Below are 16,158 nucleotides of genomic sequence, written 5' to 3'. Positions count from 1 at the left end.
GGAACATATTACAAAATACCAAGAATATATTTTAAAAATTACACCAGAGTCTAGACTGAACAACATCTTTTTCTCACAGTTCTGAGATTCTGTTTGGAAGTTGAAAAAGTAAAGGATTTCATCAGTTGTCATTAAGAAACCTGAATTTGTATGTTAAATTCTATAATTGTTTTGTGTTTATCAAACTACCCCTGTGAGTCTTAATCTTTTTGAATTCTAGAACTTTGTCCTTCTTTCATTTTCCTTCCTGTTTTATTTGTCATTAAGGAATATTTGTCTGTAAAAGTTAAGAATTCTATAATTACTTTGTGTTTATCACAACACCCACTTATAACTCTTAAGTTTTTTGAAGCCTACAACTTGGTCCATCTTCTCTTTGGAGCTTTCCAGAGTAGGTATTCAGTCCATCCCGGAAGATGAGTCCATTGTCCTCAGTGGGTGGAGGGTGTAGCACCTGCCCTCGGGGCACGTGCCACAAAGGCTCTGAGGCAGGGGTACAAGCAGACCAGCGAGAAATTTTTAAAAAGTGCAACGTCATGAAGGCAATAGCCTGGATGTTGACAAAGAGACTGACATCTTGGACAGGACGGGCAGGGGAGGCACCACCAAGAACAGACATCGTGCAGAGACTTGACAGACGTGGAGCAGTGTCTGCAGGGCCAACTGCAGGGACCGAGTCAAGACAGGGAAGAGCGTGTGTGGGTGTGTGTGTGTGTGTTTAAGGAGCTAAAGAGACCATTGGGACTAAATGCCACTGAATCATTCACACTTTAAAACATAAGGCAGCACTGTTGACATCAGCCAAGATACGGACGCAACCTCAGTGTCCATCAATGGATGGATGAAGAAAGAAGATGTGGTGGGTGTGTGTGTATATATATGAGCATCATTCAGCCTTCATCACGAAGGAGATCCTACTGTGTGCAGCAACACGGATGCACCAGGAAGACATTATATTACGTGAGATAAGCCAGACACAGAAGGGGAAAACTGCCTGATCTCACTCACGTGCGAAATCTAAATAAGTCAGATGCACAGAAGCAGAGAGTCAAACAGTAGTGACCAGGGATGAGGAGGTGAGGAAATGGGGAGAAGCTGGTCAGAGGGCTCAAAGTTGCAGTTAAGAAGAATGGGTCAATCTGGAGATCGAATGGGCAGCGTGGTGCCTATAGTTACTAGTACCCTACTGATTACTGGGAATTTGCTAAGAGAGTGGATTTAAGGTGCTTTCACTGCACACACAAAGGGTGACTATGTGAGGAGCCTGGGTAGTTAGCTTGCCTGCAGTAGTCATTTCCCTGTGCATGTGTATATCAAGTCATCATACTGTACTCCTTAAATACATACAGTTTTTATTAAAAAATAAATTCTCAGACCAACATCGCTTGTCACTGATTGAGAAATGATGGAAACTTTCCCTTCGGATGTGTATTTCTATTTTACTACCAGGTATATTTATAGAATGCCACATTTTATGACAAACTAGAAGTTCTTTACACAAGCCTGGGTCTACCTTTTCTCTTTTCATGGGGCATTAATAGCATAAGGGCATCCTTTGACTATTGGCAGATTGTTGAGGCTGAACCCTGACCAAAACCTCACCAACATCCTTTGCTTCGGCTTGAAAGCATTACAAAATGGTCATTTTTAAACCCGTTGTGAAAACGCATTTATGTAGTGAGACCCCGTGTCTGTGACTCATCGCACATCTGCCAACCGCGACTCTCAGGCCTGAATGGGTTACTGCTTCACTTCACACAAGTCAAGACAGAGTAAATGTGTCAGAAAAGGTGATGGGAACCTCCAGGCCACGTGATTCTTTAGTCCTCTTATTCTTTCTTGTGGGACCATGGACATTTATACATCGGTCCAGGAGAAAGACAGAAATTGAAATGAAACTGTCATCAGGTGCTGGACTTCCTACGCAATGTTGATACTGGTTTGCAACAGCCATGAAACTCTACACCTGTTTCAAATTAGATTGCTAAAATAATGTATTCAGACAAACTGCAATTTGAAAGAGTAGATTTTTAAAAATAAATTATAACAGCTATACTACTAATTTTAGTAAGAATTTCAAATAGCAGAATTAATGCATCCCATATTAGCATTGCTTGGGAAAGCACCTGGTTAGAGCCTGCTCAGAACTGCACACATCAAATTGGATATTAGTCGGAAGTCTGCCTTCACCCTGGTACTACTTAGGCCTTTCTTTCAGGTTTAATAAACATGCATTTGATGTTTTTTTGTTTTACAAGATTCCAGAGTTTCAGATTTACTCTGAAGTAGATCCCTTTAAAATGTATTTCCAGTATTTATTTCTCGGTGTTCTGGGTGTCCTCAAAATATATCTCATTAACTGCAGTCCCCGTTGATTTTTCTTATACGGACTTACCTTTTGGTCATTCTGAACACTATAAATGTGAGAATGAATATTTGATAGACAAAGTATAATATGGGTTAATTTCATTTGTACAGTTGATAATAAATATCTTTGGAGTAATAGAAATTTTGAATTCCATAAAATTCTGCAATCGAGGGCTCTGAAATATATACAATCATTATTTTAAAAAGCAACTTGAAAGCCTTTGAAATAACAGTGAAATCATGGAGGTTATACTTTCAATAAGTGATGTTCCTGTTATGCTAAGCAATGCTCTCTTGTGTTGGATTTAGGTCATCAAGCTTGCCTTTGAGGAGTTTGAGCTGGAAAGAGGCTACGACACCCTAACCGTGGGCGACGCTGGGAAAGTGGGCGACACCAGAACCGTCCTGTATGTGTAAGTGTGTCTTCCCTTGTTTCTTCTTTCCCAGAACAGGAAGTTATCTGTGTAAACACAGATGTGTCCTTGAGATCCTGGTGCAGACTTTCCATTCCCACTCGGAAGCTGAATAAGTGCCACATGTGGCTACATGAGTGGTTTCCTAATCTGATTTCACATGAGAACTAATTCAGGATTGTGTTCTGTCTGTGTCAGTGTTTTTTATTCCAGTCATTAAAAAATATGGCAAAAAATTAGAACATATGGAAAAGCAGAAAGCAGAGGTGATGCGTTTCTCAACTCAACCCCTCCCTATCCATCCCTCTCTGTTTATTATATTATCAGAGTTTGGGGAAGTACAGGTATTTTCTAGAATAAGGCCATATGTCTTCCAAAAGCCTTGCATTCTGTAAAGCTGCATGCTAAAAGTAGCAGAGACCTCTGCTCCAAAATACCAAGTCCCAGAGCTGGTACATTTGCAACTGGGCTCATGGGAGGGTCTGCACCACTTCGCCGTGGACACCTTCAGTGTCTTCCAGATGTGGGGCTGTAACGATAGTCTGGTCAGTTTTTAGGAGACTTGTTCTCTCCAAATTAAAACTGTGATGCAGGGGTATATTTACCCCTCCGTGTTTTCAGCGCAGAAGGAAATGTCTTTGCAGACTTTTCCTCTGGGTTTGCACCTCACACAAACAGCTTCCTGTAGGGGCTCCTGAAACGACTGAACGAGCAACTGCTTTCACTGATAGAAGTCATTCTGCAGGTTTTCATCTTTTTTCTCTTAACCTGCTTATACATGGCTGAAGTTTTCTCTTTATTTGTGAGAACTCTTGCCCCTGATAACGTCAATGTATTATTCTGCTAGGGAAAAACAACAATAACAACAGTAGTGGCTGTTACAGCCACTCATTCTCTTATTTAGCAGTTACTTATGAGGTAATCCACGTTGTGAAATTAAAATTAATGGGCTGCACTCTGATGGCATTGGGGATATTGTCATTTCCTTTATTGTATCTTGGACGTAGTTCCCTATCAGTATATATCTTTATCTTGTGTTTTATAACTGCTGCAAATAATAATTAAAATCACGTGACTGGCCCATGACTTGTGATAAAAATTATAATAATAGCAGTAGTAATCTCAGCATTATTGAGTACCTCTTATATACCATGCACTTGCTGGATGTTATCGTGGTTAGTCCTCACCTTAATCCTGTGAGTTAGGGGTTAATACTGTCTTCATCATGTAAATGATGAAACTGAAGCTTAGATAGATTGACCCCAGTTCACAGACCTGGCGTCTGTTCGAGCAGGTGTTTGGACTCCGTGACCCTGCTCCAGTGCTTGTGTTCCTTGTCGTTACATGTGGATGTGCGTGTTTTTAACGGATTCTTGGTGATGGTCTTTTGCTTTTCCCCGTCCCCCCGTAATCTTGCATTTCTAAGCAGCTCTGCAGTAAACTACTTTGTGCAAATTGTCATCCTTGTTTCACTAGCCTTCAGGAAAATTTCCAGCAGAGGAGTTTCAGGAGTAAGGAGTATCTTCATTTATGTCATTATACCTTTCCAATAATTCCCACAAAATTTATATGAATTTTCTCTTCCACCCCAGTAGGTGAAGATCCCTGTTTCCCCACACTCTTACCAAACAGTTATTCTATTTTGCCTAATTCCTGGCCCCAAATTGTATTCACTTGTAAAAATACGGATTCCTGCAGGGTGGAGCCCAGGCATCTGTGTTGTTTTCGGTCTTCCGTGTTGATGGCCTGCACACAGCTGGCATGGGTCTGGAGCGGTCCTTGTGGACCCTGATAGAGTGGACAGTGATGGGAGCAGGATGCCAAAGGTGGAGTTTCTGGCTCTAGCTTTGCTCTTAACTGTCTGTGACTCTCTCTGTACCCCTGTTTTCACAGCTATAAAATTTGTACAGTAAAGTTTTCCTGCCTGTGGTAAGGAGCAAAATGAAATAATGCACGTGAATGCACTGGAGAGTCAAGAAATACAGCCCGCGCATGGAGGGGCTTTACCATGACCGTAATGTCTAATTTAAGGAGGGAGGCCGTTGAAACAAATGAGGGGAATTTTCAAATAAATACAAAATGTAAAATATACATGCAGCAACGCAGTGCCGTATAAAATCCCTGAGGTCACTATTAAAGACCTGAAGTCATACACCTATCTGTGAATGCTGTGTGTTGTTGAGAGAGCAATAGCAAGCTGTGTATCACGTTGACATACGTGTTATTAGAACTTCCTCTCAATAGCTCGAATCCATAAATGAAAAACTAAATAGTCAACTGAATCAAAGTGAGATGCCCTTTGGGAAACATAATGTAGCAAAGATCAGTTGGGCATTTAATCACCTGCAGTAGGGAAAAGCAAAGCCACTGATATATTTCCTCAGTATGCAAATTACAGAGAAGGAAGAGCGAGAGACTCACAGTCGGTGTCTTCGGATAAACAGGCGATTTTAGAGAAGACAGCAACAGATATTTCGGAGTATTTATGTCAGACATGGTTCCCAGCGTGGAGTTTAGAATCTAACTGGAGAAACGGCAGATGAGCTGCGATGTTATATACCGGACAGTGTGTACAATCACCGAATCTCATGATACGTATCGCAAATAAAATTTGAGTTAAGAAACTTCTTTATGGGTGGTTGATACTTACCACCCTGGGCTCAGTATTTTATAGGTTCCCTTTCAGGGGGCCTGCGGAATTCTATTCAGATGTTAATTTTCAGGAGAAATTCGGAAAGTGAGATGGTCTAACTGCCTCATCCTAAATATGGTTTTAAAAATTCTAATTTCTGTTAATGGCTTTTTGTTTTCTTAACTTCCTGGCTGTGAAAAGAACAGCTGAATGTTAGGGGGGCTCTTTCAACAGCCGGGTCTTCCCAGGAGATGGATGAATTTATTTAGGTTCCTTGTATAGAACGACAGACTTAAAACAAAATTAAATAACTCAACAAATCTCTATTGAGATCTCTCCAAGAACACATGTTGATAATTTTCTCAGAGGTGATTTGCGGAAGAACTGCAGCCAGAGACTTTGCTGTTTGTGACTTTCCTCTGGCCTTGGCAGTTACTAGCAGGGGGAGACCGGGGCATGGCGTTGATTTCAGGGTGTCCTGGGCCTTGTACTTACAGGTGACAGGTTTTAAGTGCCCATCTCTGTAAGGGAAGAATAGTCAGTACCAGGGAAATCTGTGAGCAAACAGTGTTGCCTCTGCCTGACTACACCTGTCTGTTAACCGGTAAGGATACCAGCTGTTTCTTGTGGCCGCTTGATCCACTATTCTTTAGTCGATTCTTGAGCTTAGAAGCGGCTCCGGCCCTCGTGTGGCTGTAACCTCCTGCCTGTGCTCTTGTCTGTAGGTGCTGAGTGAAGGGGCATCATTCTTTTTTTAATTAAAAGACCACACGGCAGCCATAACAAAGCAGACACTGAAAACGGACCTGTGTCTGTATCTTTGGACATTACTGCTGGAGTCTTTGGAGAAAAGCTTGAACAATTTATGTTAGGAATAAGCACATAATGGTAGCCACCTGAATGCGCTCTAGACAAAACCCCCTTTTCAAGATTAGAAAGCAGGCGCACTCCTTAGGTTCTTAGAACTCTGGAGGCACACAGTCAAACTCTTTTTCTTCATGTAATCGTTCTCACAGTACGTTGCCTGTAAGCACAAGCACACATGAGAGAGCAGACCAGGCTCAGATCCTAGAAGCTCTCTTCTTGACGTGCAGTTCATCCACTGCTAGCGTTCCTTCCTCTGTCTCTTTATGGGGAAGTTTTCTTCCTTGATTCTTTGAAGAACCATTTATTGAAATTCAGACATCGCAGGGCTCAGAGGTGGGTTACAGTGGGCTTGGGGGGTGGTCAGCACGTGGAGAAGGCAGTCTTCCCGACCTTCATCTTCGCCCTGGGGTGCCGAGACCAGCTCGGCGACTCGAGGTGAGTGACGGGTGCCGCAAGCTTGAAGAAGACACAGACACAGACTGAAGAGAAAAGTGGGACCGGGGGGGGGGGGGGGGGGGGCGCTCAAGACCTCTCGGATCAAGAGCCCCGCTGACTCATCCCAGGCTGCTTTTATTGAGTTCGTGGGCTTACATTCTCAGGTTACACTCATAAACAATCAAAGGCCTCACATGACTGAGGCAATTATCTTTGTTTACTTCCTGGGTCCGAGTTGAGCAGGTGTGGATTTGAGCTGGGGGTGGAGAGCAAAACAGCCCTGGGGGCAGGAGACCTCTCTCAGATAGTAGGGGTCTGTGCCCCACCCGTGTTGGCCCCTCTGCGACGGTGCCTGTCTTAGGTTGTTCCTCCCTTGAGGAATCTTACCCGTCTGTGGCTAACCAGCCATCCCTCAGGACCAAACAGGGTGATATTAGTCTCCACGCCCCGCACCCTCAGCTCCTCCACGGCTCAAGCAGGACATGCTGAATCCCATCGCTCGGCCCACATACGTCAACACTTTCAATGCTTCAAAAAGGTTCCAGAATGTCTTCCCACACTGGGGAGGCTTAGCAGAGGCAAGCCCCTCTCTGGACCCCCCGTGGCACCTGGGTTCTCTGTTCCAACAGCCCGGCCAGTGGGGAGATAGCCGGACCGCTGGACACCACATTTTAGGTTCGGGATGCCAGCTGTTTGAGATGTGCCTGCTGTACCTGTTTGAGACACATCTGGGGTGTCTGGGCAAGCAAACGGGCATGCGGCCTTGGGGGCCCTGGGATGGCCTCCAGGGGGCCTTCCTGCAGAGGAGAATAAGCCACAGGTCCTGGGGAAGCGCAGCCCAGTGGCAGCACCTGTGGGAGAGGGAGAGAGGCTACTTCCAGCTAATTTGGAGTCCAGACAGCTGAGTCATTCTCCAGCTCTTCTGCCAGTTGCACCTCCCCAGTGTTCACTCACTGTGGCAGTTTTCTCCTAGGAGCCAGGAAATGCGTGCCTTGCTTGCTACACTGTTCACCTGGAGAGCTAAGGATCTCTCCTCCGCAATGCATCAGTCAAGAGCATTTAAAGTGTGTTGTGTGTTTTTGATATTGAATTGACCTCAAAGGCGCAGTCCTTCTCTTTCGGGGGACGACGTGCACCTAAAACAATAAGGGGTGCCACCTCCAGGGCAGCAAGCCTCTCTCCCCGCCGCGTGCCGACTTTGCACCCCGAAAGCCTCGTGGTGAGCGTGAAATGACGTGGCTGATGAAACACTGAAAAAAGTTAAAAGTATGATGCAGAGAGAAGATAGTATTATATTCCTGTGGTTATTATCTCTGCCTTAATATAATGAAATGTGTGGTGCTCAGTATTGCCTTTGGAAATGGAATATACTAGCAAGGAGGAAGGAAGAGGAGTGGACTGCCATTCACCGCCGCCGACTGGAGCCTCATCGTCTCGTGACAGTCTTGTGGCGCGAGTCTCACTTCCATCTGCTGGAGGAAGACAAGGAGAACCTGATGTACGGCCGTGGAGACGGTGGCCTGCCTAATTGGTTTCTGGGCTGTTTTCAAGATTTTGTTGCTGTCTTTCATTTTCAAAAGTTTAGTTAGGTGTGTCTTCACATGGATTTGTTTGAGTTTTACCTGTTTGAGGTTCACTTGGTTTCTTAGAACTGTAGGTTATGTGTTTCCCCAAATTGAGGCGTTTCCAGCAATTACTTCTTATTTTTTTTTTTTTTTTGTTTTTAAATTTTTTTTTTTATTATTATTTTTTTTGGGGGGGGTACACCATGTTCAATCAACTGTTTTTATACACATATCCCCATATTCCCTCCCTTCCTTGACACCCCCGCCTCGAGTCCCCCCCACCCTCCCTGCCCCAGTCCTCTAAGGCATCTTCCATCCTCGACTTGGACTCCCTTTGTTATACAACAACTTCCCACTGACTGTTTTACAGTTGGTAGTATATATATGTCTGTGCTACTCTCTCGCTTCGTCTCAGTTTCCCCTTCACCCCCCGCCCCCTCCCATACCTCGCGTTCTCCAGGCCATTCTCTGTATCTGCTTCCTTGTTCTTGTCACTGAGTTCATCAGTACCATTTTTAGATTCCGTATATGTGAGTTAGCATACAATATTTGTCCTTCTCTTTCTGACTTACTTCACTATGTATGACAGATTGTAGTTCTATCCACCTCATTACATATAGCTCCATCGCATCCCTTTTTAGAGCTGAGTAATATTCCATTGTATATATATGCCACATCTTCTGTATCCATTCATTTGTTGATGGGCATTTCGGTTGCTTCCATGTCCTGGCTATTGTAAATAGTGCTGCAATAAACATGATGGTACAAGTTTCTTTTGGGATTATGGTTTTCTTTGGGTATATGCCCAGGAGTGGGATTACTGGATCATATGGTAGTTCTATTTGTAGTTTTTTAAGGAAACTCCAAATTGTTTTCCATAGTGGCTGTACCAACTTACATTCCCACCAACAGTGCAGGAGAGTTCCCTTTTCTCCACACCCTCTCCAACATTTGTGGTTTCCAGACTTTGTGATGATGGCCATTCTGATTGGTGTGAGGTGATACCTCATTGTGGCTTTGACTTGCATTTCTCTGATGATGAGTGATGTTGAGCATCTTTTCATGTGTTTGTTGGCCATCTGGATGTCTTCTTTGGAGAAATGTCTATTTAGGTCTTCTGCCCATTTGTGGATTGGGTTATTTGCTTTCTTGGTATTAAGCTGCATGAGCTGCTTGTATATTTTGGAGGTTAATCATTTGCCCGTTGTTTCATAGGCAATTATTTTTTCCCATTCTGAGGGTTGCCTTTTAGTCTTGTTTATGGTTTCTTTTGCTGTGCAAAAGCTTTTAAGTTTCATGAGGTCCCATTCGTTTATTCTTGATTTGATTTCCATGATTCTAGGAGGTGGGTCCAAAAGGATGTTGCTTTGATGTATGTCAAAGAGTGTTCTGCCTATGTTTTCCTCTAGGAGTTTGATAGTGTCTGGCCTTACATGTAGGTCTTTAATCCATTTGGAGTTTATTTTTGTGTATGGTGTTAGGAAGTGTTCTAATTTCATTCTTTTACATGTTGCTGTCCAATTGTCCCAGCACCACTTATTGAAGAGGCTGTCTTTTTTCCATTGTATACTCGTGCCTCCTTTGTCAAAGATAAGGTGCCCATATGTGTTTGGGCTTACTTCTGAGTTCTCTATTCTATTCCATTGATCTTCCTTTCTATTTTTGTGCCAGTACCATACTGTCTTGATCACTATGGCCTTGTAGTATAGTTTGAAGTCAGGAAGCCTGATTCCACCAACTCCATTTTTCCTTCTCAAGATTGCTTTGGCTATTCGGGGTCTTTTGCGTTTCCATACAAATTGTAACATTTCTTGCTCTAGTTCTGTGAAAAATGCCATTGGTAATTTGATCGGGATTGCATTGAATCTGTAAATTGCTTTGGGTAGTACGGACATTTTCACGATGTTGATTCGTCCAATCCAGGAACATGGTATGTCTCTCCATCTGTTTGTGTCATCTTTGATTTCTTTCATCAATGTCTTAAAGTTTTCTGCATACAGATCTTTTGCCTCCTTAGGCAGGTTGATTCCTAGGTATTTGATTCTTTTGGTTGCAATGGTGAATGGGAGAGTTTCCTTAATTTCTCTTTCTGCTCTTCCGTTGTTAGTGTATAGGAATGCAAGAGATTTCTGTGCATTCATTTTGTATCCTGCTACTTTCCTAAACTCATCAATGAGTGCTAGCAGTTTTCTGGTAGAGTCTTTAGGGTTTTCTATATATAATATCATGTCATCTGCAAAGAGTGACAATTTTACTTCTTCTTTTCCAATTTGGATTCCTTTAATTTCTTTTTCTTCTCTGATTGCTATGGCTAACACTTCCAAAACTATGTTGAATAACAGTGGTGAGAGTGGACACCCTTGTCTTGTTCCTGTTCTTAGAGGGAATTCTTCCAGTTTTTCTCCATTGAGAACAATGTTGGCTTTTGGTTTGTCATATATGGCTTTTATTATGTTGAGGTAATTTCCTTCTATGCCCATTTTCTGGAGAGCTTTTATCATAAATGGATGTTGAACTTTGTCGAAAGCTTTTTCTGCATCTATTGAAATGATCATATGGTTTTTATCCTTCAAGTTGTTGATATGATGTATCACGTTGATTGATTTACGTATATTGAAGAATCCTTGCATCCCAGGGATAAACCCCACTTGATCGTGGTGGATGATTTTTTTAATGTGCTGTTGCAGTCTGTTAGCTAGTATTTTGTTGAGGATTTTTGCATCTATATTCATCAGTGATATTGGTCTGTAGTTTTCTTTTTTTGTGACATCTTTGCCTGGTTTTGGTATCAGGGTGATGGTAGCCTCGTAGAATGAGTTTGGGAGTGCTCCGCCTTCTGTAATATTTTGGAAGAGTTTGAGAAGGATAGGTGTTAACTCTTCTCGAAATGTTTGATAGAATTCGCCTGTGAATCCATCTGGTCCTGGGCTTTTGTGTGTTGGGAGATTTTTAATCACTGCCTCAATTTCTGTACTTGTGATTGGTCTGTTCATGGTTTCTATTTCTTCCTGGTTCAGTCTTGGAAGATTGTATTTTTCTAAGAATGTATCCATTTCTTCCAGGTTATCCAGTTGATTGGCATAGAGTTGCTTGTAGTAGTCTCTCATGATGTTTTGTATTTCTGAGGTGTCCGTTGTGACTTCTCCTTTTTCATTTCTAATTCTGTTGATTTGCATCTTCTCCCTTTTTTTCTTGATGAGTCTGGCTAATGGTTTATCAATTTTGTTAATCTTCTCAAAGAACCAGCTTTTAGTTTTATTGATTTTTCTTATGGTTTCTTTCCTTTCTTTTTCATTTATTTCTGCTCTGATCTTTATGATTTCTTTTCTTCTGCTCACTTCGGGGTTTCTTTGTTCTTCTTTCTCTAGTTGTTTGAGGTGTAAGGTTAGGTTGTTCATTCGATCATTTTCTTGTTTCTTAAGGTAGGACTGTATTGCTATAAACTTCCCTCTTAGAACTGCTTTTGCTGCGTCCCATAGGTTTTGGGTTGTTGTGTTTTCGTTGTCATTTGTTTCTAGATATTTTTTGATTTCTTCTTTGATTTCTGTAGTGATTCCTTGGTTGTTTAAGAGTGAATTGTTTAGCCTCCATGTGTTTGTATTTTTTGCAGTTTTTTTCTGTAATTGATATCTAGTCTCATGGCGTTGTGGTCTGAGAAGATGCTTGATATGATTTCAATTTTCTTGAATTTGCTGAGGTTTGATTTGTGACCCAAGATGTGATCTATCCTGGAAAATGTTCCGTGTGCACTTGAGAAGAAAGTGTAGTCTGTCGTTTTTGGATGGAATGTCCTATAAATATCAATTAAGTCGAGATGGTCTAATGTGTCATTTAAAGCTTGTGTGTCTTTATTGATTTTCTGTTTGGATGATCTGTCCATTGATGTAAGTGGGGTGTTCAAGTCTCCCACTATTATTGTGTTACTGTCAATGTCCCCTTTTATAGCTGTTAGCATTTGCCTTATGTATTGAGGTGCTCCTATATTGGGGGCATAGATATTTACCATTGTGATATGCTCTTCTTGGATGGATCCCTTGATCATTATGGAGTGCCCTTCCTTGTCTCTTTTAATAGTCTTTACTTTCAAGTCTAATTTGTCTGATATGAGTATTGCTACTCCAGCTTTCTTTTGACTTCCATTTGCATGGAATATCTTTTTCCATCCCTTCACTTTCAGTCTATATGTATCCCTTGGTCTGAAGTGGGTTTCTTGTAGGCAGCATATAGAAGGGTCTTGTTTTTGTATCCATTCAGCCAGTCTGTGTCTTTTGGTTGGAGCATTTAATCCATTTACATTTAAAGGGATTATTGACATGTGTGTTCCAATGACCATTTTCTGAATTGTTTTGGGTTTGTATCTGTAGGTGTTTTCCTTTTCTTGTGTTTCCTACTTAGAGAAGTTCCTTTAGCACTTGTTGTAAGGCTGGTTTGGTGGTGCTGAATTCTCTTAACTTTTGCTTGTCTGGAAAGCTTTTGATTTCTCCCTCAAATCTGAATGAGATTCTTGCTGGGTAGAGTATTCTTGGCTGTAGGTTTCTCTCTTTCAGGACTTTCAGTATATCCTGCCATTCCCTTCTGGCCTGCAGAGTTTCTGTAGAAAGGTCAGCTGTTATCCTGATGGGTTTTCCCTTATATGTTGTTTGTTGCTTTTCTCTTGCTGCTTTTAATATTTTTTCTTTGTGTTGAATTGTCGTTAGTTTGATTAATATGTGTCTTGGTGTATTTCTCCTTGGGTTTATTCTGTATGGGACTCTCTGTGCTTCTTGGACTTGGTGAATTATTTCCTTTCTCATGTTGGGGAAGTTTTCCACTAGAACCTCTTCAAATATTTTCTCAGACCCTTTCTTGTTTTCTTCTTCTTCTGGGATGCCTATAATTTGAATGTTGGTACGTTTAAGGTTATCACTGAGGTCTCTGAGGCTGTCTTCTAGTCTTTTTATTTTTTTTTTCTTTTTCCTGCTCTGTGGCGTTTATTTCTCCCATTCTATCTTCCAACTCACTTATTTGTTCTTCTGCCTCAGTCATTCTGCTGGTTATAGCATCTAGAGTATTTTTAATTTCAGTTATTTTGTTATCCATTGCTGTTTGTTTTTCTGAGTTCTTATGAACTGTTTCTTGTACTTTCTCTATTTTGTTATCGAGATTTTGTATCATTTTTACTATCATTACTCTAAATTCTTTTTCAGGCATTTTTCCTATTTCCTCTTCATTTATTTGGTCTTGTGGGTTTTTTTCCTGCTCCTTTGCCTGCATGGGGTTTCTTTGTTTCCTCATGGTTGTTCAGGCTTTGGGGTTGCTTGTCCTGGTGATAGAGGTGTTTATAGAAGACTGTCCAAGCCTCAGACTAATGTCCAAGTATTGGATTAAATGAATATTCAGTCTAGGAAACACATACATGTATAAGACACACAATTATTGAATCCGTTAGGACATAAGGCTCTAGAAAGACCTGACAGAACCCCAGTGTGCTATCAGATATTCAAAGAGAAACCCAGCAGAAATTGACAACTGAAACAGAACAAATCAGAGACAAAAGCAAAAGCAAACAAACAACAAATAACACCCTACACATACAAACATCAATCCAGGGAGATTTTGTAAGCTAGGATCAAATATAGAAATGAGCTGGAGTACCACCAGAGAGAATGGAGATTCTCAGAATGTAATTAGACAACTGTACTAAGAACTAAGATAAAGACAAAAGCCTAATATTAATACCAAGGCAGTGCATCATCTGGAGAATAGAGCAAGGAGTCTGAGCAGACCGATAGTGTTGCTTATAAGTATGTTAAGATAAAATACACTTAAAATGGCTGGAAGAAAGGGGAACAGAAGAGCGCAATGTGGTTGGAAATATGCAAAGAAAAAGAAAGGAATAGAAGTGTATAAAAGAAAGGGATGAAAGGAAAGTATGAAAGATATTTTGTCCGTACTACCAAAAACTTAGCTAGATATAGAAATATATAAAAAGGCAAAAAAAAAAAAAAAAAAAAAAGAATAAAAAATATCCTTAAAAAATTATGTTGTAAAACTTGTAGATCCCTTAGGGCTAAGATCGTATTTAATAAATTAAAAAAAAAATTAAATTAAAAAAAAAAAAAAGAGAGAAGGAAAGAAAAAAAAAAAAATCCAGAACTGATCCCAGAATGGACCAGTTCAATAGGTATTGATACTACTATTTCTGTTTCCTTAGCGTCTCAGCTGTAAGTGTCCTCCTTGCCTTGGGTTTTTTTTTTTTTGCGTTATTCTGTGACCAGCAGAGGTTCCTTTATTGTTTGTCTGTAAGCCTCGGTGTGTGGGGAGGGAGAGGGTACAATAGTGGCTCCTTCTCCTGGGAGTGAGTGAGCAGTGGCGCCCTGTTGTTTCAGTCAGGCTTGGAGGTGCCTGTTGCAGAGGGCGCTGGTGGCTCAGGCGTACACAGAAAGTCTTAGAGTTGGGCCTCTCTCGGGGTTTTTTCTTTTTGATGCTGTTTTTTTTTTTTTTTTTTTCTCTTGGCAGCCTCCCTGCTGCTGGCGTTGCAAGGGGTTTTAATCTAGCCCCGCCCGAGCGCCTGAGGGTGCTTGTTATCCCTGAGCGCCTTAGGTGGCCCGCAGGGCGTCTCTCCACTGCCTGTTGCAGAGGCGCCGAAAGAGAGGGAGAGGCTACGCGCGGGGCTCCTCCCCCCTGCCCGGGAGCCCGCAGCCTCCAGCCGCCATCATGGCCGGGCAGCTCTCAGGGACGGGCACTCCTCTCCGCGGACCTCCTCCCTCCTGTCCTCTCGGTCCGTCACCCTACCGGCAGCAATGTTTCTCCCCCTGAACCAGCTCTCCGGTTCCCACGCTCCCGCTCCTGGACCCTCCGTTCAGCCGCGGATCGATGTCTCGGTCCGGGACGCTGAGCTGCGCTGTGGACCCTCCGTATGTTTCTCACTCCCTCCCGTCTGCCACAGCTCCGCCGCTTCACCCTCTTTGAGCCATCGTAGATGCCTCCCTACCGGCTATGTCGGGCTCCCCGCAGCCCTTTCTGGTGTCCGAGGCCGTCTGCTGGTGTTCAGCTGGTTCTCTGTGGGAATGACTGCGTCCTTCCGTGCATTCCCAATGCATCTGTGGAGAGGGATGCACTCCACATCTCTCTACTTCACCGCCACCTTTTCCTCAATCCAGCAATTACTTCTTTAAATTCCCTCTCAGTCCCATTCTCTTTCTCTCCTTCTGGGATTCGAATGATAAGACATCGAACCTTTTGTCTTAGACCCACAGGTCCCTGAGGTTTCGTTCACTTTGTTTTCCACTGCTTTCTCTCTGCCATTCAGTGTAGGGGATCCTGTCACCTGCTCTCAAGTTCACGTGTCATCATGCCTCCTCACTCTACTTACTGAGCCCATTCAGCCATACTTAAAATTTCTGTTATTGTATTTTACTCCTATAATTACCATTTAATTCTTTTTTATAACTTCTCTTTCTTTGCTGGGATTTTCTGTTTTTTTTTTTTTTTTTGATTGCAGAGAATTTGTAATGATTGAAACATTTACACGATGGCTGCTTTAAAATCCTTGTCGGGCAATTTCAACACCTGATTCATTTCAGGTGTTGTCAGTTGGTTGTCTTTTCTTGTTGAAGTTGTGATTTTCTTGGTTCTTGGTATGGTAATTGGACCCTGGCTGTTTCATCTGTCAAGTTGGGATGTACTGGGAATTACACACACCTCTTACTTTTAGCAGGCAGTCATCCTGGTTAGACTCAACACGCAGTTCTTGGCCAGCATGTGTGGGCTGGGGTTCCCGTGACAGGTTCGCTGTCAGAGCCTGGAAGGCACGTCCGGGTCTGCTTGGTTGACTGGTGCCTGTGGGACTCATGCTCGCCCTGCTGGTGGGGCGGGGTTGGTGGGACCCCCAAAGTCG

The 16,158-nt window shown here is 42.4% G+C and overlaps 1 protein-coding gene across 1 annotated transcript in view; it reads left to right on the top strand.

Annotated features, from left to right (window-relative positions):
• Positions 1 to 16,158, top strand: part of CSMD1 (CUB and Sushi multiple domains 1) — a 1,409,269-nt gene that overhangs the window by 995,648 nt on the left and 397,463 nt on the right. Inside the window, exon 11 of the mRNA XM_057697717.1 lies at positions 2,677 to 2,780. Within this exon, the coding sequence (XP_057553700.1) occupies positions 2,677 to 2,780 (104 nt within the window). The remainder of the gene's footprint in view (positions 1 to 2,676; positions 2,781 to 16,158) is intronic.

This window comes from Hippopotamus amphibius, chromosome 10 (genome assembly GCF_030028045.1).
Source record: "Hippopotamus amphibius kiboko isolate mHipAmp2 chromosome 10, mHipAmp2.hap2, whole genome shotgun sequence".
Lineage (NCBI taxonomy): Eukaryota > Metazoa > Chordata > Mammalia > Artiodactyla > Hippopotamidae > Hippopotamus > Hippopotamus amphibius.
This window is presented reverse-complemented; position numbering and strand designations above follow the sequence as displayed.